The following is a 26,832-nucleotide window of genomic DNA, read 5'->3' as shown; positions in this document are numbered from 1 at the left end:
CTACGATGACAAGTGTAAATGCACGCAGGATATGCAAACAGCTTATAAACTCACTGTTAGCACATCAGTTATCACCACCACCAGGTATCAGAGGAACACCTAGAGCAGATGCTTGTATGTAAATAACTGTATGCCCCTTAAAATTCCAAAGGAACAATGCATCTCCACATTCTGAAAGAAAACGCTGTAGAGTTATGTTAAAAAGATTGGCCTAAACCACAAGGGAGACTCAATTGAGTTGTTAAAGCCATGCTCCTCTACTTACATTGCCAATTCCTGTGGCAAACAGGCTGAAAGAGACCAAGACAAATTAAACTGTCACAAATTAAACCGTCCGCAAATTTCCTCTGTCCAGAGAGGGAAATCAGTGGCATCAGAAGACCAATCCGCTTGCACTCTACTCGCACCATGGCAAAACAGTTTCTTGTGAAATACAGAGGTAAACTGATTGGAGGGAAAATCCAACTTATGTCTGACTTTCTTTGTCAGATACCCACTTCTGGGGAAGGACACAGATAAGAGCAGCTAATAGAAACATCATGCATAGAAGGGTATCTTAATAAACAAGTGTTATATGCATTATTAATATTGGACTTAGATCCCTGGACACTGAGCATGTGTTTCAGGATTATGGGAAGAAAAATATTGTCAAAAGCCTGGATTAGGTACAGATTTAACTTCCTGTACTGAAAGGCCCATATTTGTAATATTAAAATGCACTTTATTCAAGTATATAAAGTCGAACAGACAGTACAGATGCTTTGATTAAAGCATGAGCACCGTATACTAATACTATAGTTTTAAGTGTGGCCAAACTTACTTAAAATTCCTACAACTCAAAGAAACTCTCCTCTCCCACACCAAACAGTGGTGGACATGCCAGACTGAAAACAAAGTAAGGATGTGAAGAGGTTAGCTTTGCTGAAGCTTTCAAAGAGATTAAGATCAAATTTTCAATTCTCATGCCAAGAAGTCTCATTTAAATTACTGCACTCTAATGTACATAAAAAAGCTTAAATCAGATTTTGCTGCAACTGAATAGAAAAAATTCTCTTAATCTCTTAATTTTACCAGTAAATTCTATGGATTCTATGGATTTTCATCTGTCAAAAGAATACACGAGACATTGAAAATAGGTACATATTTCTGTAAAACAAAATGGTAGCAAAAATTAGGACTGAAAGTCACATGAAGGCCATTTCTTCATAAAGCATAATTTGTATTTGAATACCTGGAATTAAGTTAAAAATTAGTGCAGCAGAAAATTCAGACAGTCCATGGAGAATTTCAACACTGTGCTGAATCATCTGAACTATTTAGGTATCTTCTGGTGAAAGTACTACCAATAATATTGAAAACTTAGCTGCAATAGGGCCAAAATAAAGATAACTGCTACTTACAGAATTCAAAATACTGTCACTTCATTGTTTTCACTTAAATTGCCTGTTTCAGACAGTATTGGAGGGCTGGAGCACCTCTCCTATGAAGAAAGGTTGAGAGAGCTGGGGTTGTTCAGTCTGGAGAAGAGAAGGCTCTGGGGGAGACCTCATTGTGACCTTCCAGTACCTAGAGGGACTCCTACATGTAAGCTGAGCAGGGACTTTGTCAGGGAATGTAGTGATAGGACAAGCAGTAATGGTTTTAAACTAAAAGGAGGATAGATTTAGATCAGTTTAGATCAATTCTTTACTCTGAGGGTGGTGATGCCCTGGAACAGGTTGCCCAGAGACGCTGTGGATGCCCCATCCTTGGAGGTGTTCAGGGCCAGGCTGGATGGGGCTTTGGGCAACGTGATCTAGTGGGAGGTACCCCTGCCCATGGCAGGAGGTTGGAATTAGACGATCTTCAAGGTCCCTTCTAATCCAATCTGTTCTATTATTCTATGAAACATGTACTGACAACTGTACATCAAAACATTTTTTAAAAAATATTTTACAAGTGTGGAATCCCTTGTACACTACAGAACTAAACAGTTCAAAACAGAACTTCAACTCAATGCAAAATATTTAATATACTTCCTCCTAAATATCCATTTTTCGCACCTGACCAAAAGCTTACCGTATTTGGTGTGACAGATATGGCTGTGATGAAAATCATTTTGGCAAGGGGCTTTTGCATCTCAGCTTTGCAGACAGTGTTATAAAACTGCTGGAGCATCAAAGAAATTTTAAAAAAGCAAGATAATGTATAGAAAAAAAGTATTTGATAAATTAAGCCTGGAAAAGCATAAGACATGAAACAGTGAATTGTATCTAGTTGTAAATACTGCAGTTTTTCGAATCCAAATCTCCCAAAAATAAAGTAGCACCCATGTTTTCCATCAGCCAGCAGCCTGAGCATTCAACTGACAGGAGCCATTTCTTGTTAAATACCAATAATATCCTATGTTAAAGACGCTGATATTACAAAGTCAAGACACTCAAAGATTAGCAAAGCTCAAACTTTAATTTGTCCCACTTGATCGCTGAAAGGCTTGGCCTGCCCATACATTTCTGACTTCTCCAATCTGTTCAAAGTGAAAAAGTACTCAAAATGGAAAATACTCAGCATTTCTTCCCTCCTCCTGGTATCACTGAATGTGTGGTAAGTTATTTTACAGTACACCACCAAAACCTTACACTGACAAAAACATCTGGTTGTGTCCTTTTTCCTATGGGTGTCCTCTCTTATGTAGTTTTAACAATACTACTGCATATATGGTTCACCAACTTGTAAGCATGTAGTTATAATGCAGCTAAGCCTGTGCAATGCTGCTCCTGAAAGCACAAACTTACATCCTTCCCTCCTCCCACCATCTCCCTTGTAAACATCCAACCTTGCAGAGAACTGCCCAGTTTGAGAAGTTTTCTACTGGTTTAACTGGCTCAGGATGGTTCACAGGAAAGCCAATGCTGACACAAAAGAGGTGTCATCAGGAACAGAAAAAGGGTTCTAGCAACTCCTCCTTTAGCAAGCAGCCATTATGACAGCTTCACTGTGTGGAAAAAAAGAGACCCAAAAAAAGTATTTCTACATTTATTTGAGATATTAAGCACCATTCCTTTTCTTTCTGGAGGAAAATAACTCGTGCATAAGAAAGCTGAAGGCTAGAAGTGTCAAGTGTCCATTAACAGGTACAGGACTCCATAGCTGATTTTACAACATTATACACTATTTTTACAGCACTTTATATGCACATAAAACTCCTTTTCATTTCAGCTGCACATACTAAACTCTCAGCAGTCTGCAAGTCGGTCACAACATGACTAATACCACCAGCAATGAAACTCTTCTATTTGTAGAATTGCTAACAATTCTGGAACAGCATAAGAACTGTCACAGCTTTCTAAATGTGATCACCTCCTTCTCTTACAATCCTCTCTCATTTTCCAAGCTTACCAAGTCTGCAAAGTGACAAACCCATTTTATACTAAACCTGATTCAATCAGAGAGCAATGCTTATGCTATAGAGTAAAAGAGGCAAGGGGTAAAGCAGGAAATACTTCAAGTCTGCAAAAATATGAATACTGCAGTGGAAGCAAACTAAGGTTGCACATGCAATCAATTCCCGACTACACCCGACTAGCAGCAGCTTTCTTAAATGGAAGTGTCTGTGCATTTTCTTAAGGTATTTTTGCAACAAAGAAGTAGAAACATGCTGATCCCTTGAAAGATCATCAGAAGGACTACATTCTTTGAACTTACAACATTGGTTTTTGCCACTTCAAATAATTACAATTGGAATAACAGGCAGTAATCCATAGGTCAACCAATAGAGGGAAACATACCTGCAAAATCTGTTAGCAAGAAACAAAGACAGAAGTAGAAATTTGGGTGCTCAAGCCAAGTTTCATAGGGTTTGGGGCTTGCAACCTTTCTCTCCTAGTCTCCTCAGATAATAAGCACTTGGTTTTCCCTTCCTTACCCTATTTGCATTTAAGTGTGATTGCTTCTTTTCTCCAAAACATGGGAGTGGCTTCCACTCTGAGCTTCCAGAATCCAGGCAGTAAAGATTAAGATTCATATCTGCTACTCCTTGTTATAAAATAGTATTTTAACTAACAAAGAAATGGCATGTACTGAAGGTTTTCTGTATGCAAGGCCAGAAGCGAGCTAGGGGCTTAAGAAGAGAAAAAATCCAGCAAAATAGCCAATATTCAAAACAAAGCTATAGAACTTAAGCTTCAGAACTTTGATTGCCAAAATCTATAAATGAAAGGCTCGAAACACAATATAAACATCTGTGTTGGACATTAAGACATGAAACATGTTCAAATAATATGTGGTATTGCTATTTTAAGCTATAACATATCTGACTTCTACAGTGCCGTTCTAAAAAGAGAAAGCTATCCCTGGAGTTTGGTACAAGCTGTTCAGTATTTTGTACAGTCAATACACCTGCTTAACATTTTTCTAATATTCCCTTCCAGCAGACAATGAGTGTGGCTATATAAACTGAAACAAAAGACATAATTTTGAGAAGTTAAAAGCTAGTATAGCATTAATCACTTTAATATGTATTCTAAAACTCTTATCAAATGTCCTAACAAAAAACCTTGCTTTAAAAGGCTACAAGTGTCATCCCCCTGGATCAAAGTATTTCTTTCAAAATGTTTTCAATACATGGGAAAAAATAGCTGAACATTGGGACAATGAAACAAAAGATTTGAGAAACAGTATATGCTTGCTAAACAAGAATTATGTTTATTTAGCTAGTGAATCACCTAGAGGAGTAAATTTTCCACTTTCATGATAGCAATCTGTCAGGCTTGCAAACACCCAGAAATAGGAATTAAAGATTATTTTAAATGTAGTTATAAAGGTCATAAAAAGTCTGATTTAGACTGAGGTACATTTACTCAAAACTGAGATTCATTGAGTGGTAGCAAACAAACAGTTCCTCAGACAAATGCACTTTTTCAGTATACATGTTACAGAAAAAAAAGAAATGTGCATTAACTGGTGGTGTCCACCAAGCTGCATATTAATATTCTCTTACACCAAACAGTTTGAAACAAGGGAAATGTCATTCTAATATAATTTTATGTTACGTTTCATTTGGCTAAACTGCAGCTTAAAGTTGCTTTGCCATATTAAAAGATTACTACAATAATTTCACATGAACATTTAGACTTGAGTTTTACTCCAGGACTAAATATGGCATGATTTGCTTTTAATCTGTTGAATAGCTAAAAACTGACAATTAAAAAAACTACAACAAAGAAAAAAATTAAGTTGAAGCAATGTGAATCTCACATCATTGAACCACTTCTAATGGTTAAATGTTAGTATTTAAATTCAAAGAGTTAATGAATCCTTGCATTCGTTCGGTCTCCTGTGCCTTAGCTAGGATGCATAAATACAAAAGACAGCAGATACTGGTAAAAGCTTCAGGACAGAAAGTGCTTGACGAAGGTACAGTTCTCAAGTGTGTTTGGTGAGAGAGTATAAGGGCAGATGCACTGATGAGAACCATTACAAGAAGAGTCAATTTTGTGTTAAAGTGTTCAAAGATGTCACCTTAAGCAGAAAAAAGCTTTAATAACGTCTTCTTAGACATATTAGGCATTTCCAGAGTCTACATCATTAGTGTTGTAATTCTAGCAGGACATCTCCATATAGTTATTGTTTGTTTCTATTCCTCTCCTGAAAGAAAACAAAAACAAAAAGAAAAACAATATTAATACACACACTTTATTTGCTTTCTTCTCACTAGAGCAATAACATTGCTTGTCATTTCTCTTAAATCAAGCAACTAGCTTTCAAGGAAAAAGCTTTTTTTTTCCCCAGAAATATGAGATACGTAGTTTAAGTCAACTTTTTCAAAATAAGCAGCCACTGAAGAAACACACAACTATTTGTCAATTTAAAACACAAAAGATGCTCAAAAAACACCTATCAAGAACCAAAGGTTTCTTAACATTGCTTTTAAGAGACTGCCAATAAAACATATTGCACGAAGTGAACTGGTTAAGGAATCCAAAGAACTTACAAACAATACAAGAGGTAAATCTTCTACTGAATTTGTCAGAAATGCTCTAAATTAATTTAAATACTATCTGTCCACTAAATACCTGAAAAAGTGAGCATCATATTCCCAGGTACCTTATGCAAGGCCCACTATAATATATGTTTCCATGTACCTAAGATCAAAAGGTAAAGGAACAAGTTGCACCAGTACCACCACCACCACACATCATAGTGTTGAGAGGGCAAGTAAAATATATTTTAAAACCCATTCATACATTTGTTAAAAAGTTACTTTTACCAATGAAATGCAGAAATATTAGGAATAGGCTTGGGGGTTTAACAAAAAACACTTGAATGTATGCCTGAGTTGCAATGAGGCTCATGTTCAATACCAAGCTGCCACAGCATTATGAGATGTAGCCTTTAATGTAAAGGAAGACAATGTACCATGTCATATGTAATAAAAGGAATGATAAACATCTTTGTATAGTTAAAGGCTAAAATACTAACTGCATCTCTAACGGGGACTAACAAAATGATCCTCTATATTACAAGACTAACAGAGGAGTAACTTTTTCAATGCTTTATCACCAATTTTCTCTACTTTGTTAAACATACAATTACATATTATGACTTCTAGGAAAAACATACATCAATGAACTATTTCTTCTTTTCTTCATTATGTATCTTTCTAATGAGACTGTAGGAAGACACTATTGTTTGACTTTAGGAAACTAAGCAGTTTTTTTCCAATAGCATTTCCTTTTAAAAAAATTGTAAAACTGAGAAGGTCACATAAATGTTTTAAAATGCCTTCATGAAGATGTGGTTCCCTCCCCCACTTAAAAGATAATAGAAGTAATTTGCAGTGTTTTTTTATTACTGCATTACACAGTATGTTATAAATGGAACAAACATAGCAAGGAAAACCAAAATAAACCAGGAACTATTTGAACAATTTCAAAGCCACTATCTGGTATCATATTGAAACTTTATTATGCTGGAAACTATTTAGAAAAAGTGAAAGTTATCATATGATCCTAAATAAATTCTCCCCAGAAGACATAATGAAAGTGTATGTGACACTTAGATTGGTTATTAGATGATGCTCTAGTCTTCTCCAAGACAGACTCCTGCCTCAAGAACAGTTGCTTCAAGATGAACACGAAAAAAGTAAGGCTTGCACAGAGTTCTTGGTCACGATAATAATCCCACCATCTCAGCAGCTGTGTAACAACTAAGCTTGTACAATCTACTGAACTTCAGTATATTTAAGGAACAACATTCACACCATTCTGCACTATTTTTCCTAGTTCAGAGATAAGTGACCAATATTTGCATAGTGTTTTTGAAGTACGATTGATACTATCAGTCATTAACATAAATTGGTGTGTTAAGAGTATCTCCAGGGTAAAAGCACATGATCACTGGCCTCATGCCTCACTATGCATGTAAGGCATGCAAAAATAGCCTGCTCATGTACATCTTAGATTATTGCTGTACTATTAGCAGACATAACCGAAAGGACTGCACCAAGTGCTGAAAACCACTACTGCAGTACTGTGGTAGTCTATGAAACTGCTATGTTAAATAAGGAAGCAGTATTTAAAATACTACTATCTATACACAGGTAATACCATCAGTTGCCATCCATTTGCAGGTATTAAAGATGTAAACACCTCAAACTACCTACAAAGCTTCTCTGCATCTCAAACTGCTGCACAGTAAGCTGGCCAGCCTTGTATTTCATGCACCCCTGAGCTAAATGCACTTCAGTTAAAAAAAAAAAAATCACTATAGAAAGGGAATGATATCCCAACTACCTGCTTCCAATGGATGAAATAAGGGAAGCTTTACAATTTTCAAGTCCATTTTGTACTCCAGAGAGGAAAAAGGCTTTAAAAAAAATCAATGCACCTTTCCTGTAGTCTCAAGGTTACTTATTGCTACACATATATTTTAAGCACTTAAAGCAGACCGACAAACCTGACATTTTTCAACATGTGCAAACACTGTTCTTCAGATATATTGGTATCAGTGACTTTTGGCTACTCAGTACAGCAAAATGAACTGAGACAAAACCTGACTTCTTCAAAACACAAGGACAAGACTGCTCAGAAGCAAACTAGAACCCTCCCCAGCACTAAGTCAGATCACTCACTAAGAACTTCCTATCTCAAAAAGGATTTTTTGTATGACCAGTGATTATCAGAGTATCAGAAGACTATATCCCAAGCTGCTTTCCACCATCAGCACAGAGGAAATTTCCAGCGTACTTTCTGGATAGTACCACGTTTCCCTTTCACAAAGCAACTCTTAGCTATTCCTTACATTCAGATGAGCAACATCTTTGCCAAATCTCTCCTCAGCATCCTAGGGTAAAAAGCTTCTCTAGTCAATTTAAGTTGCCTGCCAAAGGCCAGCACAGCCTGCCTCACTTTACGATTTGCCAAAGTGAGGTTATTCAGCTTTACGTGGAGTTTATGAACAGGAGTGGAAAGTAATTAGCCATTTGAATTAGAACTATGTGGGAATGCAACAGCTGGTTAGCAGTAACTGCTAGCTATAGACCATGTGGTGAGCAGATTGCACACAGGCAAACAACTTGCTACACAAACTGAAAAACCAAATAAAGGTGAACCTAAAGAGGCTCAGGCATTAGAAAGATGTCTCAATCTAGAGTAAATGAAGATGCAAAATGAGCAATGCAGCAACCTGGTCTCAACTGTTAGGTTGACTTATTTCAAAATTTCAGTTCTCTAAATTCAGTGCATTAATTGAATGACCCCGGGCTGAAAAGCAACTGCAGTGTAATTTATCCTCAGATTTAACAACCACTGTGCCAACAAAATTTCAGCCTTCTAACTAACAAAAATGTTTTCTCATCTGATTTGAAAGAAACTGCCAAGATGTATAACACTGGTTTCTGGATTTTTCTTTTTTTTTCCCCCCAAAAAGAAGGGAAATGAAAGAGACTGATGTGTAGTACCAAAAAATTTAAGCGGTGACTCAACAAAAAGAGCCACTACAGTCCTCAGATGCATTTTTTCCCCCAGGGTCCCATAAGCTGAAGCTTAAAGGTGAGAGAAAGACCTGAAAGAAGGGCTTGTGCTTTTTTATTGTAGTTGGAGGTGCAAGCATTTCAAAGTGCCCATTTTGAAATCTATTCAGGATTGCAAGCTTGCACAAGCAAATTGCAGATAGCTTCCCCACATGCTCACCTCCAGCACAATCAGCTATACTTGCAGAACAAAATTTTGCTGAACTTGTGTACCTTGCTGCAACGTTTAAAATGTTTGTGCCTGAAGATGTCTGCTTTGCCCCTCTGTCAAGAGGTAGCATTCTTAGAGCAGCTTCAGAAGCCAGCACAGCGTATCTCAGTTGCTTCGATGCAAACTTTGATTTAATCTTCATGTTCATCCGCAAAGTAAGCTAACATGTCAGACTGCATTTCTGAAGTGAGGCGCTCTGCCAGCTCTGCTGCGTGGGCAAACACCTGGCAGAGGCAGAACAGACAGCTGTAGAGGTGGTGAGGAGAAGCCACAGCAAAGTTCATGAAACCTCATTTACTGATGGCATCAGCCATAATCTGCAGTTTATTGCACCCCAGTCTGTCATTATAGCTGTAACAGCATAAAAATTGACCTTAGTGCTTCAGAACCACAATGAAGAACTGATTACTGAGAAAACTGGAAAAGTGCTAAAAATAATTTACCCCACTTACAGCAAGAACGTCATCAGCTGTTAACTAAGTACTTTACCAAAACTTTAAAATTTTGCCAAGGGTCCCTTTAGACTTCTCACTCATCTCTTAAGACAGATATTACCTTACAAGTAGATAAAATAAAAACATTTTCCAGAGTAGTATTCTAGTGAATTCTGGGCATCTGTGAAAAGGTCAGATGAGAAGGATTTCCAGAAGCCTTACATGGACCCAGAAGTTCCTTCTATAGCAGATATCATCTCCCTTTTATTCCTTACTGTGAAATGTGTTCATTTGATTAGTGTCAGTATGGAACAATGCTAGGGCCGCATTATGAAATATAAATATATTTCTAAAATATATATTTCTAAAAAATATATTACTACAACACGAAAACTAAAAGCCACACATTAAAAATCAGCAAAGTCAAAGGAAGTTAAATGAGGCTTTGAAACTTCCGAGCAGTTCCTTCTCCTGGTAAGCCCTAAGAATTAGTAATACTCATGAAACCTTGCTGTTGCAGATCATGTCCAGATAGCAAATAAGGCTTTCTAGCACATAAATATTAAGCAAGTCTACCAAACTTATCTACTCTTCATAACAATTTTGATTGCAGTTTACTTTATTTCGACCTCTGCAACACTTGGCAACAGCAGAACTGAAAAATTACAATGTAAGTGGTAAATAAATTTAAACTTGAGCAGAGCATTATTAGTGGAACAGACAGACCATATCACTTTGTTACACTTTTTAAAAAATTGAATCCATATTTGAATTTCTACAGCACACTAAAGAGCAGGGTATGAACACTCAGAAGGCAGAGGTGGGGAAAGAAACCTAACTAGTTTGAAGATACCATGTGATGACACAACATGAAGAAAGGCTCTGCAGAAATCATGCTTGTACTAGAGCTAGAAAAGTCTTTCCAGTCTTGCTTTCCCAGAAGGATATTTTCAGTGATGGATTGGTCAATTCTAACCAGCAGTAGCAAATGCTTCCCTCCAGTGCTGCACACATTGAAATATCAGATGTTAATTAGCTACAATACAGCCATTTCAGCAAGCTCATTTAAAAGTTTTTAAAAAATCAAGTTTCTAGCTCCTCATTACTACTTGTTTACTGATGTAAGCAGTGTAATATTGACTTTAGAAGACTGACAACTGATAGCTCTCAAAACTGCATCCACTGATGATCACTGTCACAGTGGAAGGAGCAGAAAGATCACTGACACCTTTGTTGCTTCTACTCAGAAGCCCACAGACAAGAAGACCTTGCTTTACTGTTCTGCTAGGGAATCTAGAGCAGCCCTGGAAGGGTTATGACAGTCAATGCAGGGTCTACAAAATACACTGGGGAAGAATTTACCAGACTTTAAGCCTCACCAATCTTTGCAGATGTGTAACTCAAATTACAGTCTGCCACAAGGAACCATGAACATTTTTATCTTGCTTTCTCATTATATTACATATAAAACTGGAATTAACATGCAAGCTTATTTACATTTTCACAACCAACTATAAGCCTAAGTAGAGAAGCATACAATAATAATTACCACTCTTTATTAAGAACCCTACCAGACCCTGAAAGGCTTTTTAAACAGAACTTGGCTCATCATTCAATAAAAAAATCTGTAATACATAAACTCCAATAGATAACTCTAAAGGTTAAAGCCAATCAATTTTTATACAAAACCTCAACAATCCTAGTTCAACTGAATGTACAGGAATAGCTTTGCTAGATATATAAACTTTGAATGGTTTTAAGCTGACATGGTTTTCCAGCAAAGCCCCACTAGCAATCTCTCCTTGATTTTCTCCTAACTAGTCCATAGATGACATGAAATAATGAAATACAGCTGAAATACTGTTCAGAAAGTCATGCAGGCTGTGTCTACCTTATGCAGACACTTTTTTCCCCACTTCCTGCAAACAGCAGGAAAAGCACTACTGTTCTAGTCAATTTGTTTTCAGAGTGATCTGAGAAGATGCAGCAGGAAGCAAAAGGCTGCTGCATGACTTTTTAACAGCTACTGCCATACACTTCGGGCTCTGCTTTTGCTCTGGAAAAAGGGATTTAGAATTGCTCCTTTATCTTATAACAGACTATTTAGACACAGCATTTAGAAATAGCAAAGTTATCACAGATAACACTCAATTCAAGTTTGATGTTTTGTTTTAAGAATCTACCCTCATATTCAAGAATATCCAAGAATTAGATTCCAAAACTACCTGGTCTCTGAACAGTAAGGTAAACCACTTGGTTGATGTTCCCAGCTTTTCCAATAGGGGTCCCTATCTTACAGGAGAAACTGGTCATTCCAGTCCTAGAGTCAGAGAACTTAATTCCCCTTGGTAAAAAGGACTCTACAGTCTTCATTCTGAAGGCATCAACTTCAAACCAAAAAGAAAACAGAAGATCCAACTAAGACTTTCTAAACTAAGACCACAAGTGAGTTTACTTACATTCCAGCTTTTTCATTCGACGGTCCAATACTGGACCTCCTCTGCTGCAGCACCTTTTTCCTTACTACAGGAAGGCAGGCCACACCATTGCCTAAACTCTTAAATCACTACCTAACACTTTTTTAATAGTCAGACCACTCTATACCATCCCCATCAAGGGCACAAAAAGTCTTCTGATAATACTTTCTGACCATTTTTCTTTCTTAAAACAGACTTGAGAACTGCAATATCACTGCATTTACAAAGAAACTGTAGATATGCAAGTTCAAGCAAATTGTAAGATAACGACCTTTAAAACCTCAACAAAAGCATACAGCAAATGCACAAGTTTCTCACAAGATATTAGAAAGCCTGTTTTATTTACTGTTTTGAATGTCCTTTAGACATATCTACACAAATTTAAAAAAGCAGTACTACAAAAAAGTACAAATAACATTTAACTACATTAAAAATGTCCAAGTGTTTTCCTTGACTTGTGCAAGGATTGTGTCTATATCAGAATTTGATATTACAAAAATAGTAGTTGAATGGGTTGGAGGAGGGAAGAGTCAACAGTTTACTCTTAATGGATGTTTTTTCCACTTCCCTCCTTCAAGGTATTTAAGACATATCTAATCAAGCATTAAGACAATGTCCTGGAGTGGAAAGGAGATATGTAACACTATAGTCTGAAACGACCCAACTTATCAGAGAAACAGAAGTTGCATTAGTATCAAAATGAAGGAGAAAGTAAGAAATTACTCCACTTAAATCAAAAGTTCTGGCTGTATCAGCATCCCTCTTACAAGGTATGTAATACAAGAGGAAAAAGCTAACATTTTAAACATTTGACCTACCATTTAAAGGTTTATTGAGAAGTTAAAAATCCAAATGCAAATTAGATAAACACAAACACTGCATTTCCTTTATCCTTCCCTATGGATAACTGTTTTCAGGACTATCACAATAAAACAATAAGACGACAATTTCATGTTACAGTTACTATGTCAGCATTCCACAGTTCTGTGGGACCAGAACTTTTTCCCATCAAATTCTACAAAGAGCAGAATTCAAGAGGTCCTCAGACAACAGACAGTTGTAGTTTAGTAAGGTAGGTGAAGAAGTTGGTGTTTTAAGTCGTTTGTTTTTTTTTTGTTTTTGTTTTTTTTTTTAAGTCAATACCAAGTTAGTTTCATCTACATAGTTACACACATGAAATACTGATTTTTTGCAACTTATTTTTCTACTCTAATTATGCACTCTTAAATTGCATGTTTTTCCTGCTTGTTTTTAAAAAACACCTTTTTCCAACTGCTTTTGGTTGAAAGACAATCCAAATGTTTTAAACAATCTCAATGCAATTATGCACAATTACACCCCAAAGCAGTAGTTCAAACTAAGGACTAACGTAACTTCAGATATCAACATACTACTGACAAGCCTCATGAACAAGCAGCAAGATTTATTTGCTCCTTAGGACTACAGCATTTGCACCCTTAAAACAGGACACTATCCTGAGCCGTAAGAAAACTGTGAATGATTACTGCACAAATTTGTTTCCAATCCCACTTTTGGGGACATTACTCAGAACAGGGTCACATCAAACAACAGTACACACTGCAGCTCTAGTATTTACACCTGAAGTGACTATTCACAGTCATTTGGAAGTAACCTTTATCAAATGGCAAAGTTCGGAAAGTTTTATGTTAATCAGACTACTCACTTTTATACTTTTACAAGTATACTGCCCTATTTTAATAAAATATACTGATAGGTCATATTGAAAATTAATTATTGATCCCCCTGAGCTGTTAAGATTAAACTTTTACAACCAATTATTTTAAAATAAGTTAGCTGGAATGATGAACAGTTATAAAGTAAATTAAATCCATAAATCACATGCTGTTATGTTTAGATCACTGGCTGTATGAAAGTTTGTTAACTCCTCTGTAACAACAAAATAGTAACTGAACTTGAAGGAACAGGCAAGTGACTACTGCTGTCTGAAACACTTAATATTTTATTAACAGCCATTAGCACATTTTTCATAACAAACACTAGAAACAAAATGATCCCCGCCGCTGCCACAGGCATTTTATACATCAAATATACAGTTTTACTGGCAGTAGAAAGTGCACTTATTTATATATAGCTCCATAAAAACCCAGATAGCACTAGGTAAAGGATTACTCAACCATAAAACAGAGCTTACAATAGTAATTATTTCTGAGCTATGCCTGAATAACAAAGGAGTTAACTGTATGTTTACAGGCTGAGGATAGGTTGTTTATATACTGTGTCACAACAGAACCAGAAGAAACCTAGACATTTTTAATCAACACTCAAGTGTAAGAGAATAAAGATCTCAATACCTGGCATTAGTTTAATTTGGACTTCCTACATTTTAAGTTCATATTAATTTGCTCAAGGCATATCTTAAACCCATCGACAAAAGAAATCTTGCTAGATATCCAGCACCAAAGTCATTATTTGTTTAAGAATTTGTCACAAAAACAAGTTGTACAATGCTGGAGAAGAATCAATGCCTCCTGTGCAAGTATCAGAACAAGTATGTTTGTTCTCATTAGTGCTGGGAAAGGTAGCTGTTTCTGCAGAGAAATGCAGAGCTCACTACTTGAGTCATATGGATAATGTGTGCTTCACCGAGAATATTACAGGAAATAGCAATGTTCCTTTATTACACAAAATATACATAACCTCATTGTCATCTAGAGACCTACTAAATGCTGAGTTTAGTAATTTGATTTTTAAGTTTAGCATACACAAATGCTACTAAACCCATGCTCCCTCCCCCCCCCCCCCCCCCCATTACATTTCTTGGCTTTTAGCTACTACAGAGGAAGCAAAACCACAAATAAAGCAGCTGCTAGGGCACGTCTGAATTATGATTCCTTTGACAAGTTCCTTCACAAAAGCATCAGCTCTTGAAGCAACCAAGATATTTGTAGAAGTGTCTTAAATAATCAGAAATTTAAGAAACTTCTGAAACATGAAGCCCATAGAGAAACACTATAATCCTTCTGAAACAATACCAAAACAATGAAGTTGTATTAAAGCCTGAAAACATCATAATTTTCCCCTTACATAGAATACTAGGTATGATTGTGGCCCAATCTCCCATCATCAAGATGGCACAGAAGTTACAATACTGATGTAGGGCAATTCAGTTTCTAAAAAGGAAAAAGGTATTTTTAAAAGGCATCATACACACAGATATTCATCCTCCTCCCAAATAAAAAACTTCAAACAATTTATTGCAGATTTGTGCAATAAAACTACAAACTTGATTTTGGGTATACATGACACCGCTCTAGAGGAGATGCCAAATACATGAAGGATTAGGTATGTTCAAGGGCTAGAATCACTAGACACTATCAGAAACCTAACAGAAGTAAAGCAGGTGAAATTCTTACACAGCCAGAATGGTGGCAGCTTCAAATAAAAACAAATTCAGCACTTTACAGCCCACAGGTTTCCTAATTAGCATAAACCCTAGAGTTTTGGGGGTTTGTTCAGTAGGTGGTGCGAGGGGTGAACAGAAAGTACTACCACCAAACCCCAGTAATGCAAATTCTCACTTCTGAATACTTGCACAAACTAGTACAATAGTTCCAGACCCCTGAAATGCTTCTCACCATGAGACAAGTCATTTATTTATTGTTACTAGCAAGCCTGGAAAGAAAAGAAATACAATGGAAGTGAATATTGAGGCCAATGGTGAATAGAAGTGTTTTTAGTAGAGGGGGAATACACAAAACAATGAAAACTAGTTTACATTAAATGCTTTTTTACCCTTTCCCATTTTTCTGAAATACTGACCTCCAAAACCAGTTTTCTCTCCAGATTTATCATTGGTATAATTTTCATCACAGAAATTAACTTCTAAATTGCACTATCACAATTGTCCAAAAAATAATTTTAACACTGTACAAAGTCACTGTATGTCACTCATTCATTTCACAAACTTAAAAAATACAGATAGAATCAAGGGGAAAACCTACTTTTCACAGTAATCTTGCTGTTCAAAAATTGTTAAAACAATTGGAATTGAAATGTTTTGTTACATAAAGGAAGTTCCTTCTGTAATTTCATGTCTTTCTAATGAGATCTAGAAAAACAAAAAAAATCTAAACTAGAAGACTTCCATTAATGCACTCAATTCAGGTTTTGTGTGCTTTGAAAAGTAAAACACATCAAGTCAGCTTATGCATGCCCACATTAGCATTGTGGTTAAACACGTAACTGTTGTTTTGTTAACACAGGTAAAAACTTAAATCTTTTAATTAAGAGCTAGTTGTATCAAGCACATAGACCTCAGGAAAAAAGCATCACTTTCTGATTCACCACTCACACCCTGAGATTTCAGTCATATGAAATAAGCTCACCAAAAGCAGAAAAAACAGGAGAGCTACTGTAATACTGATTTCTTACCCTACGCATGGCTTCCTCCTCCTCTTGACGCTTTTCATAATGTGCAAAGTCATCAAAGATTGAGGTGGTATGCTTGAAAGTAGCAATTATTTTAAGCACTTGCTTGGCTTTTTCTAGGGGTACTTCTTGAGTGTCCCTCGAATTGGTAACTGGTTTGTTGTCATTGTTTTCCAAGCGAATATGCCGCAGTTGGTTATTGGGAACGTCTTTGACAAAGATCCATTTGACATCAAACTTGCCCTTCCACTTATCCTGAGACCAGACACCAGCATATGCATTGTAGTCCACAACAGACTTCATCTCAGCCACTCCACAAAAGTGTCCACTGCCATTCACACTGAAGAGTAAATAGAGTGGGCCTTTTCCATTCAAGGAACGGTAAGCAGCATCCAAGCGCTTATTACCATGTTCAGTACTACACCAGATAGAGTACTTAATGGAGCGATGAATATCGTCCTCTGAATAACTTTTGATTATAAACACACGTCCATTCTTCAGGTTCCAATCGAAGTCTTTGGGATTGTAGTTGTTTATGGCCTTTAGTTTCTCCAGCACTGGGTGCACTTCCACACCAGAAGGTGAGGAGCTGACAGACACAACACCTAAACCAAAGTTTTCAGTACCAGCTCCGTTGTTCTGGCTGAAGCCCACCCCCCTATTACGAGGCGCTACCCAGCGGTTTTGCAGCTGTTGCTGCTGCAACTGGTGAGGCTGGGCCTGCTGCTGAGGTCCTTGTTGCTGTTGTGGTTGCTGTGGCTGAGGCTGCTGTTGAGGCAGTTGGCTTTGCACCAGTGGTGGTGGTTGAATTAATGGCTGAGGCTGCTGGATTATAGTCTGAGGAGGCAGTACTGGTTGGGCTGGGGGTGCTTTTACCACTGACCCTTTGTCATCCCAAGTTCCAATATTCATGTTGTGTTTTATAGGTGGAGGTGGTACAGCAGGGCCCCCAATGCCCACATTACCTTTAGGCTTGAGTTTTGGCTGAGGTTTAGCAGGCTTCCTTGCAATGGCAGCCCATGAGGTTGGTTTAGGTGCTGAACTGCTAACTGGGGGCACACTGTTGGCTGCAATGCTTGTCATACCTGTACTGCTCAGAGCTGAACCTACAGTTTTTGTTACAGCAGCTGTCATATCTCCACCGATTTTCAGTCCAGTCATGCCTTGCTCGATGCTGCTAATACCAGGCACCTTGCTCAGAGTGTCGCTGCCAAATCCAGCCTGTCCATCTGCTATGGCTCTCCCAAGAGAACTAGGTGGATAGCCATAGCTGCTGCTGTAAGCAGAGCTTTGCGTTGATTGTCCCTGAGATCCACTCGTCCCCCATGTAGAGAAGTCTGCATTCCCAGGAAAAAAATTAAATCCATGCTGCCCAAGAAACGGAGGGGTATTTCCTAATGCCCCAGGTTGACTAAACACACCATCAGGTATGTAATGGTGTTCACCATTACTCATCTGTCCATAAGTCGTCAAGTATGGCATCGGAGGGTCACCCGCAGTTGACCATGCTGCTTCGCCTAAAGAGTATGGAAATCCAATGGATGGAGCATAATAGCTAGGCATATATGGGTCTGACATTGGTGGATAGCTGTTACTCTGCAAGAGAACAAAACAAAAGATCAGCAATATAGACTCTATCCACAAGCCAAAAAAAATTAATACCATCCAAATGTTTTTAAGGATTATATGAATGAAGTCGTACCTTCACCACTCCTCACCGGTAACAAACATGAAAACCGGTTAGAATCGGTTATTTTCTTCCACAAACCGTTTTTAAAAGAGTCATAACAGTAGTTTCATAAGCAGAGAAGTATATCTGCAACTAGGTTTTAGAGTTTTTCTATTTTGCTCCTTTTTTTTTTTGGGTCAGATTTCTCACTTTGAATAGGAAATGACTGCAGGAACATAGTTGCAGAAAGGATGCAAGGATGTCTGTTTGTTTCAGGAGGGACAACACTCAAACCATAACATTTCCATTAAGTATTATTTGTGGTCTAGCACAACAAAGTTTACTGGCTAAATTCAAATACCAACATTCCCTGGAAATTACAACAGTTATTTCTTTATGAGAGAAAGCACCAAGACACTTGAAAGAATACCCCCCCATGTAACTTCTGATGTTGTTTTGGAAAAAATCTGGCACAATCATTCAGCTGATACTTCCTTGAAAACACACTACTTGATGAAATGGGGAAGCTGGAAAAAATCTCAAAAGCCTTTTAATAATTTGCCCTTTCCCCATCTCTCAAGGTCATCACAACATATAAAGTTAACTTAATGAATATTAACTTCTGACTATGGAGACAACTCTCAGCTCTGAAAACAAGTCATTAGCTTTCTGGCAGAAGTGTTATACCAAGCCATAGTAATATTAAACCTCAATCTATTATGCCATCAACTATGAGATAATACTCCTACCAATGTTGAAGGAAATCATGTCCATGCAGTTAATATTTTTCTCAGAGCCAATGAAACTGTTGTCTTGAACTTAATCTAAAATATGATTAATTCATTGTAAATTTAAGGTGTGGGCTTTTGCTTTGGTTTGAGTTTGTTTTATTTTAAGCTTCCTGTAAATGGATCTTTTTGAAGTCAGAACACAAGATCAGGAGACATCAGAACATGCTTTTCAGCTGAATCTTTTCCAGAATTTAAGACAACTGTACCTGTTAAGGTAAGAAAGTTATATTTCAACAGGTACTCAGACAAGTAATGGTAAGAAGAATCATCAAAAAATGAATTAGGTCCAGAAGTCCACAGAATTGCAAAGTTAAATTCAAGAAAGTAACATTCACTTACCTGATTTGTCTGACTACTTAGATATGGCTCAAAATCATCATCATTTACTGCATCCTTTTGATGAATCGAACCGTTTTGTACTGAAACTAAAAGTAAATCTGTATTAGGTATACTCTCTGGAAATCTATCACACTTTCAATCTAGGTAACACTTCTTAATCACCTGTGCACTGAAATACCTCTATTTATGCTTTGAGACTGAATATATTATCATTAAGCACCACATTGTTAATTTAAAGAAAATAGTTTGCTTTGTCTTTAAGTCCCCCGATGACATCTCAGAAGAAGCCTGGAAGGACTGCAACCAGAACAGACTATTCCTGTCTGTGGAGTTTCCTCCTTCCTGAGAGAGGAATTTTCCTGAACTCCACAGACAAAAAACTACAGTCACACCTTATTTGCATGGGCAATAAATGCAGCATTTCCAGAAGTACCAGACCAAGTGGATATGTACAGACCAACCAGACCACACATTCAATAGGTTCAGGGAAAGCTGCAACATGTACCTTTCTTTCGCCAAGAGTAAAGTCAGTAACCCACCAAGACAACTGGGAAGAGCTACTCCAGCTGTTTAATTTTGTAATTCCTACATAACTATTATACTAAACTAAATTAGCAGCATCTCTGAAGTTCAAAGGGGACAAGGCAAGACATAAGCAAGAACTGAAGTCCCCAAGGATGACTACAATCCTTTCCCAGCATATGTGCCACTTCACACTGGAATCTCTACCTACCTGCTCTTCTTAGCCATTTATTCCTTTTAATTTCATCTAAGGCATTACACCTACCTGGGATTTTGCAGCTCCCAAATTATTTGAAGCATCTCTCAACTCCCCCTCCCAAGCTATTATTTAAACAAAGTCAAATTGCACAAATTTCTACTCAACTCCACTCTTTCCCATGCTGCAAAACAGAACAGGCACTTAAATGAGGAGGCTGTTGATTTGATATTATCTTCTCAGATTGAAGCTGTATAAAGAACCTCTTCTCAAAAAGAAGTGACTGCTTTTCTGAATGCCTTTTTCATTGTTTTTATTAGGAGGTTCAGTGAAAACAAGTTTTAGAGTAATCAATAAGGTGCACTATGAAACCCTGACAGCAGGAATTCTAACAGATTTTCTGACAGATGGAAAATCTGAGTTACAAGTTGACTCCTGTTTCCCTCTTTTAGGGAAAGCTTCTGAAAAGTATATACAACCACATAACTAAACTTCCAGCTTTGTTGTAGCCAGTTTTTAAGAGGTTTTGTTGCTTTGTTTTTTTTCCCCTCCCCTAAAGTTCACACTACAAACCAGGCGGTATTTGGACCATGTCACTTCCCAGTATTTTTACATTTGATTTCAATAACTCTAAAACAAGCTATCTTCAGGGAATTAAACTAGACAAAAAAATAACAATGGAATAGACGATCATAAGAAATAACCAAAATTCTGGAAAAATATATTAATTTCAGATGGCAGTAACAAGAGCTGAAAAATCATAATTTAACACAGAACAATTAAAAAATTTGTTCCAAAGCAAATACCTGGGGAGGAGGGAAGCAACTTGCATCTTGTATATTTCCCGGGGGTTTTAAAAGTTAGAACACCTGACACTTCAATTGCTACATACTGGCACAGTGCATTTGTATACTAGCTGCAGCCAATTATGACCAGAAATAATGAGCATTATTAAAACAAGATATAAAAATACTTATAAATTAAGTAACAACTTAAGTTACTATTAGTGCTTTGTTTTCCCCATAAATAAGGGGTTCCAGTTCTGGTCATTAATCATCCTGAATTTAAACACAATGGAAACACACTACTGAGTTGGAACACCTTTTTGTTTGGCCCAGTCACACCAGAGGATGATCCTCAAAGTCTTTTGTCCATGCCACATTCATTGCTTATTCTCAACCAAATAGTATGTACAATAAAATTTTCAAATACAATTTTCTTCTAATAGAAAAGTAAATGGAGGGATAAGTGTCCTAAAAGCATGCAGCCACAAATAAAGGGATATACAAGCATGTCAAAACTGGACCTCTATCAACATTAACCTCTTTATACTAACGAGCATCTGCCATGTTTGTTTCAGAGGTATCTAAAGATCACAATTATTTTGGTCAGCCATGACAACACAGAATGCTATTGTAAATGTATTTCCTTTCTTATTCATTCTGTATTGAGACATTAAGTCAGAGACACAAAATAGTTCCACGCTGCCATCTTTACTTATTAAATGTATACATTCCCCAGTGAAATGCATGACTAGAAGTGTTTCTTTGGCTTTCCATTCTAACTTTACATAACATGTTAATCATGAAGAACATAGCCCACACACAGATTTAACAAGAGCAAACAGATTAAGATGCATGCCTTATACCCCAAACCTCACATTAAGTGTTCCAACTGAACAGGGCAGCAATGAAAAACATTAATGGAAACTAATCTACAGTTACTAAAAATATCTGTATCAATCCAACCCTAAAAATACTGTATGCTTCCACAAACACTGAAAACATACAATGTAATTAAACATTGTGAAGAAACAACTCATCAAATAAAGGAACTTAAGCTTATGCTCTTTCAACTGCCAGTATCCTTTGAATAACCACTTGCAAAATGCACAAATGATGGCCAAAGGCATAAGAATAAAAATTTCCTTAGAAGAAGCCATTATACCTTGATTAATGTGGAGAATGAGTCCTAAAATAAACAGGTAACATTTCATTCCTGCTTTAAACCTAATCCTATGTTTAAGCCTCCTACAAAACCAAAAAGATATACATATACATGTAAACAAAAGTCAGCACTTTCCTATCGTAGGTGTGATACACTGGCATGAACAAAAGAAAGGGAAAGAGGGAGCTTGGGGAACACCAGGTCCCTATCACCCTCATCTTGACATCATTCGATTGTTATCAGTTCTGATGTTTCATGTCAACAGTACAGTATTTGACAAACAGAATAAGAAAACTTTCAAGATAATTTACTGGTTTAAGTCTCTGAAATACTGGAATTAACATCCAACAGATTGATAGTACTGTTCTACACCCTACTACAATCCCACACATTCTGGTCAAAGGAAAAAAGCACATTACGCCAACTTATAATTAACTAGAACAAAGCATTAACAACATTTCACTAGACAATACAAATCAGCTACTTCTATCATTTGCAGCCTTAGTATTTTTATTTCAATATGATAAATACTTTCTATTTACATGCATACACCCATTCAACTGCCTATTCTCAATCTCATATTCTCTATCAGCCCATGCAAACAGTAACCTTTTCACCATCCTTTTCAGCATCATCATTCTTATGCATTGAATCAAATTTAGATTACTCCATTGACTCAGACTAATCACATCTTCCCTCAAAGCCCCTTGAAGCTGGGACTGTATCACAACACCTGAAAAAGATTACTGTCTGCTAACATGTAGACAGTAAGGATTTCTGCTACTGACATGTATCCTCTTGAATGAGTCTCTGATACAAAGACAACTATTTGTGCTAGCTACCCTGTGCCACCATCTTCAATCTCCTAGCCCTTTAATCTAAGGCTAAATCACAAGTCAGTTTCATAAATTATTTGCTTTAATGTATATTTCAACAGAATTGAGCTGATTGGTTTGTTTCACTACAATTTTCATTGAGATCACATTCTCACCAACAGCCTACATATATAAATTTAACAGGATGCACTCCACAAAAATCCGAATTAAAAAAATGCCAAAACCTTTTTATTTAGAAATTTGTGAGCTGCCTTTTTATCCACACATTCTGAAGTATTTACAAATTACAGCACACCAAAAAATGCTAACACAAGAAGTTGACTTGTGTTTTCCTGATTGAACAAACTGCAAAACAGCATCCAGAATGGAGATGCTTAATACTTCCACTCTCAATTCATAAATATGGAGTACAGTTCAAGAAACTACGTGTAAGATTGTCTAATAGATGCATCTTCACCTCAGAAAAAAGCTTAGTGTAATTCAAAGAACAGGAAGCCACAAACTACTTGGTAACATGGAACTGACTTTTCTTCTTATTTAAGAGCAAAATGAAAGACAACTGTTTTAAGGACACAAAGCTCCATAAGTACTAGAGTATGAGAGAACTTAGAGCATAACCAAACTCAGAAGGTCTGAAGAGGCAAACAAGTTCATTTTTCTCTGAATGCATGTCACAATTAAAAGGGAACAGGCCAATCTCAACAAGATTCAGGAACCACATGTCAACACATAAGTGACATATACAATAAGCAGATTATCTGCACAAAGACAGGACAACAGAATAAGTAAACTGTGGATAACATTAAATGACAGTTCACAGAGAACAATTAGATTAGTTCAGGTAATGAACAGCATGGGCAAAAAGTATACAAGTTCCCAAAAAATGGTTTTCTGCATATAGAAATAATAAGGATATTGAATACATCATGCAGGTAGCTGTTGGCATATTATTCTACAGCCCAACTTACTGAGCAGGTAAAAAAATAAATGGGTACAACTGTGCTGATTAAATAGAAATAAATCCCAAATAAATTTTGAGATCAAAGATAAATCCCAGACCAGAAATAAATTGTAAGATATAATCTGAGATGCTGTCTAGGACAGACTTGCCAAGTATTTCTGAGGGAAGAATATTAAGTAGTTAGTTGTTTGTTTCTGTGGAAGGGAAGAAACCCCAATGAGTATGGTATTTAAAAACTAAGATGTTGACAGAAATATGAAAAAAAAGAAAAGGGCCTAGAAAAACTAAGAAAACATTCTTGACTGACTAATACTAAAATGAAAAGCCAAGAAATTTTCTGAAAATAAGGAGGGTGATCTGTTTTGCTCACAGATATGAGTAACTAAATAGTCACGTGGCTGTTGTCTCTCAAGCTGAGGAAGCTGTTCAAAGACTCTTCCTGATGATTCTAGTAAACTGATTCTATTCACTCCACAGAAAGACCCAAGGTATACTGTTAAAGAGATTATACAAACATATCACAGAACATCAGCTAAAAATAAATAGCTATGTTATCTGCTTACTCCTGACATTAATCTTCATCTGCAAAATAAAAACATTTTAAATTGATGTGCCATTGTGAAATAGTAAAAACGCTGGGAAATAATATTTGGCACACCATTTCCTGTCATCATGCTCTGAAATAAGACATCCTATAGCTGCATTCTCTTACCATAATTGCCTCAGGAAACATTAACCTCCACAAACAACAAGATCAGAGATTTACACAAAGTTACAAGGAATCAACTTACCTTTATTTCCCTGTCCTTTAGGTCTCTGTATAGGAAAGGGGAGAGGGAAGCAAAATAGAGAAGTTCAGTTAGAATCCTCATATGTTTACTCCAGAATAATTCCATTTATTTGCCAGTTCTGTTCTTTTCAATTTAAATATCAACTCAAGCTATTATAAAAACATGCTGATGTACAAACCCAACAATCATTTTAAAATTGAAAAAATTTCACAGATAACCATTAAAGTATTCTACAGTCTTTTATAGCATGTGAAGCTTAACTGGTGGTAGCAATGTGAAGAAATGAATTTTGATTGCTTCTCCTTGAGAAACATAAGCAATAAACATAGCATAAACTGAAAACAAAGAAAGTTAGGTTAAGATTACTGCCAGTGCTAGAACTTCATTATGATACGTCATTTTTAGAATTGACTTAAGGTTATTTATCAGAGAAAAAACTACCATGACTTGCCTTTTAGATATACCAAAGTATATAAATACACAGTAATATTGCAAGCTGAACTACAAGCTGTGCGTTCCTCATTTAGGCAATTACATTAAGTCTCTACACTTTCACACACGGAAATACCTTAAGGAGAATTTTTTTTCCAGGATTAGTCATTACAAAGCACTGTTAATCTGTCATGCACTAAGAATCACTGTAACAGTACAAATTACAGTATCCTTAATTCCTCTACAGCAAAATAAAACAGCTTAAAGACAAACAACTACTAACCCCGAGAATTTAATTCATCTCATGATATATGTACAATTAAGCATGAGTGGGTCCCCTGGCTCCATCACTCTAGCAATTTTTAGCCCTGAAAGACCCAGTATTTACTGGTTTGAAAGTTTAGGGTAGGGTAGAGATAACCACCTCCATCTTGCTTTCACACGCATCTGTCTTAGAGTTAGGTGCCTGTTTTAACACAGCTCCATCTAAAGCTGCATTGGTTAGTCACTCCCCTCTCCTCAAACCAGAAAAAATATCTGTAATATTAAAAGCCCCAGCTGTATCTTCTTTTGTGATATATCTCATCCAGGCACACAAAGATCAACAAGAGATATGAAACTAAAAGAAACTCGAGAAGCAGCAGGCCCCACAGAAGAGAGGGGAGCAGTGAAAAGCTAAGAGATCACTGAGCTAGAAATAAGTGCATAAAAGGAAACCAGAGAGCATGCAGAAGGACAAAAGAAGCAAAACACTAAAAGCACACAGGAAAAATAAAAGAGGGAAGGAGGCTGCAGGGAGAAAACTTTTGGGGAGTGGCAGAGGCCCGAGGAGGAAGCAGAGAGCGAGGCAGAAAAGCACGCACCGAGAAAGGAAGAGCGGCAGAGGCCTAGCAGAGACTCGTTAAAAATAAAAAAACAACCTCGCGGGCCTGGGAAGGAACGCAGCACGGCGACAGGGAAGAAACGGAGGAGAGCGGGTGGAAGGAGCGGAGGCTGTGGGGAAGGAAGAGAAAGCAGCGAGGCTCGAAAGGAGGAAAGGTGGGTGAGGAGAGAGGCGTGGAGAGCGAGGATGCGCCAGCAGCAGCCCGAAAACGCTAGGAGGGCGGCACGGAGGCGCCTGGGGAGCGAGGCGAGGAGCCCGGTGAGGGCCCGGGCACACAAAGCCGCCGGGCAGCGGGGCCCCGCGGGCCTGGGGAGGCGGAGCAGGGTGGATGGGCGGCTATAAATAGGGGCTGCCGGAGCGGCCCGCCAGCCCGGCCCCGGCCGCCCGCACAAGCCCATGGCGGCCGGGGCGAGCGGGGAGGGAGGCGGCCGCCGCCCCGGCGCCGTGAGGAAGAGGTGCCGGAGGCGGCCGGGAAGCGGAGGGAGAAGGGAGGGAGTGCAGGCCAGTACCTGGTCGACGCTGGTGGCTGACATTCTTCACGGGGAGCCGCGATCCCCTCGCTCCGCCTGGGCCTCGAGTGGTCGCTCGCACGCCGCCCGCCCGCCGCCGCCTCCTCCTCCGCCTCCTCGTCGTCCTCCTCCTCGTTCTCCTCCCCGCCGCCTGATTGTCCCCGCAGGAGGCAGCCGGCCGGCCGGACGCAGCGCCGCTTCCCCCCCCTGCTCCCGCTCCGGGCTCCGCTTCCCCACAATGGCGGACGGGCTCCGGCTCCCACTTCCGCTCGGCGGCGCCCTGACCTTCCGCTCCCCCTCCGCCGGCGGCGCCGCTGACCTTTCCCTCCCCGGCCCCGCCTCCATGTCACGTGGGGGGCGGAGGGGAGCGGCGACGCGCTGCCAGCGGCTTAAATGGCGCCCGGGAGGGGGGGG

The 26,832-nt window shown here is 38.1% G+C and overlaps 1 protein-coding gene across 1 annotated transcript; it reads right to left on the bottom strand.

Moving 5' to 3' along the window:
* Positions 1-3,003: 3,003 nt before the first annotated feature.
* Positions 3,004-26,801, bottom strand: YTHDF3 (YTH N6-methyladenosine RNA binding protein 3). The gene is made up of 5 exons (XM_035317516.1): positions 26,419-26,801; positions 24,595-24,619; positions 19,342-19,427; positions 16,546-18,138; positions 3,004-5,625 (listed from the first exon to the last, which is right to left on the bottom strand). Exons 1-5 carry the CDS (start codon positions 26,440-26,442, stop codon positions 5,602-5,604), a joined length of 1,752 nt encoding a protein of 583 aa, XP_035173407.1. The 5' UTR covers positions 26,443-26,801; the 3' UTR covers positions 3,004-5,601.
* Between the last annotated feature and the right edge of the window lie 31 nt (positions 26,802-26,832).

The sequence above is a fragment of the Oxyura jamaicensis genome, chromosome 2 (assembly GCF_011077185.1).
Source record: "Oxyura jamaicensis isolate SHBP4307 breed ruddy duck chromosome 2, BPBGC_Ojam_1.0, whole genome shotgun sequence".
Lineage (NCBI taxonomy): Eukaryota > Metazoa > Chordata > Aves > Anseriformes > Anatidae > Oxyura > Oxyura jamaicensis.
The sequence above is the reverse complement of the archived record's forward strand: the minus strand, read 5'-3'. Positions and strand labels throughout refer to the sequence as shown.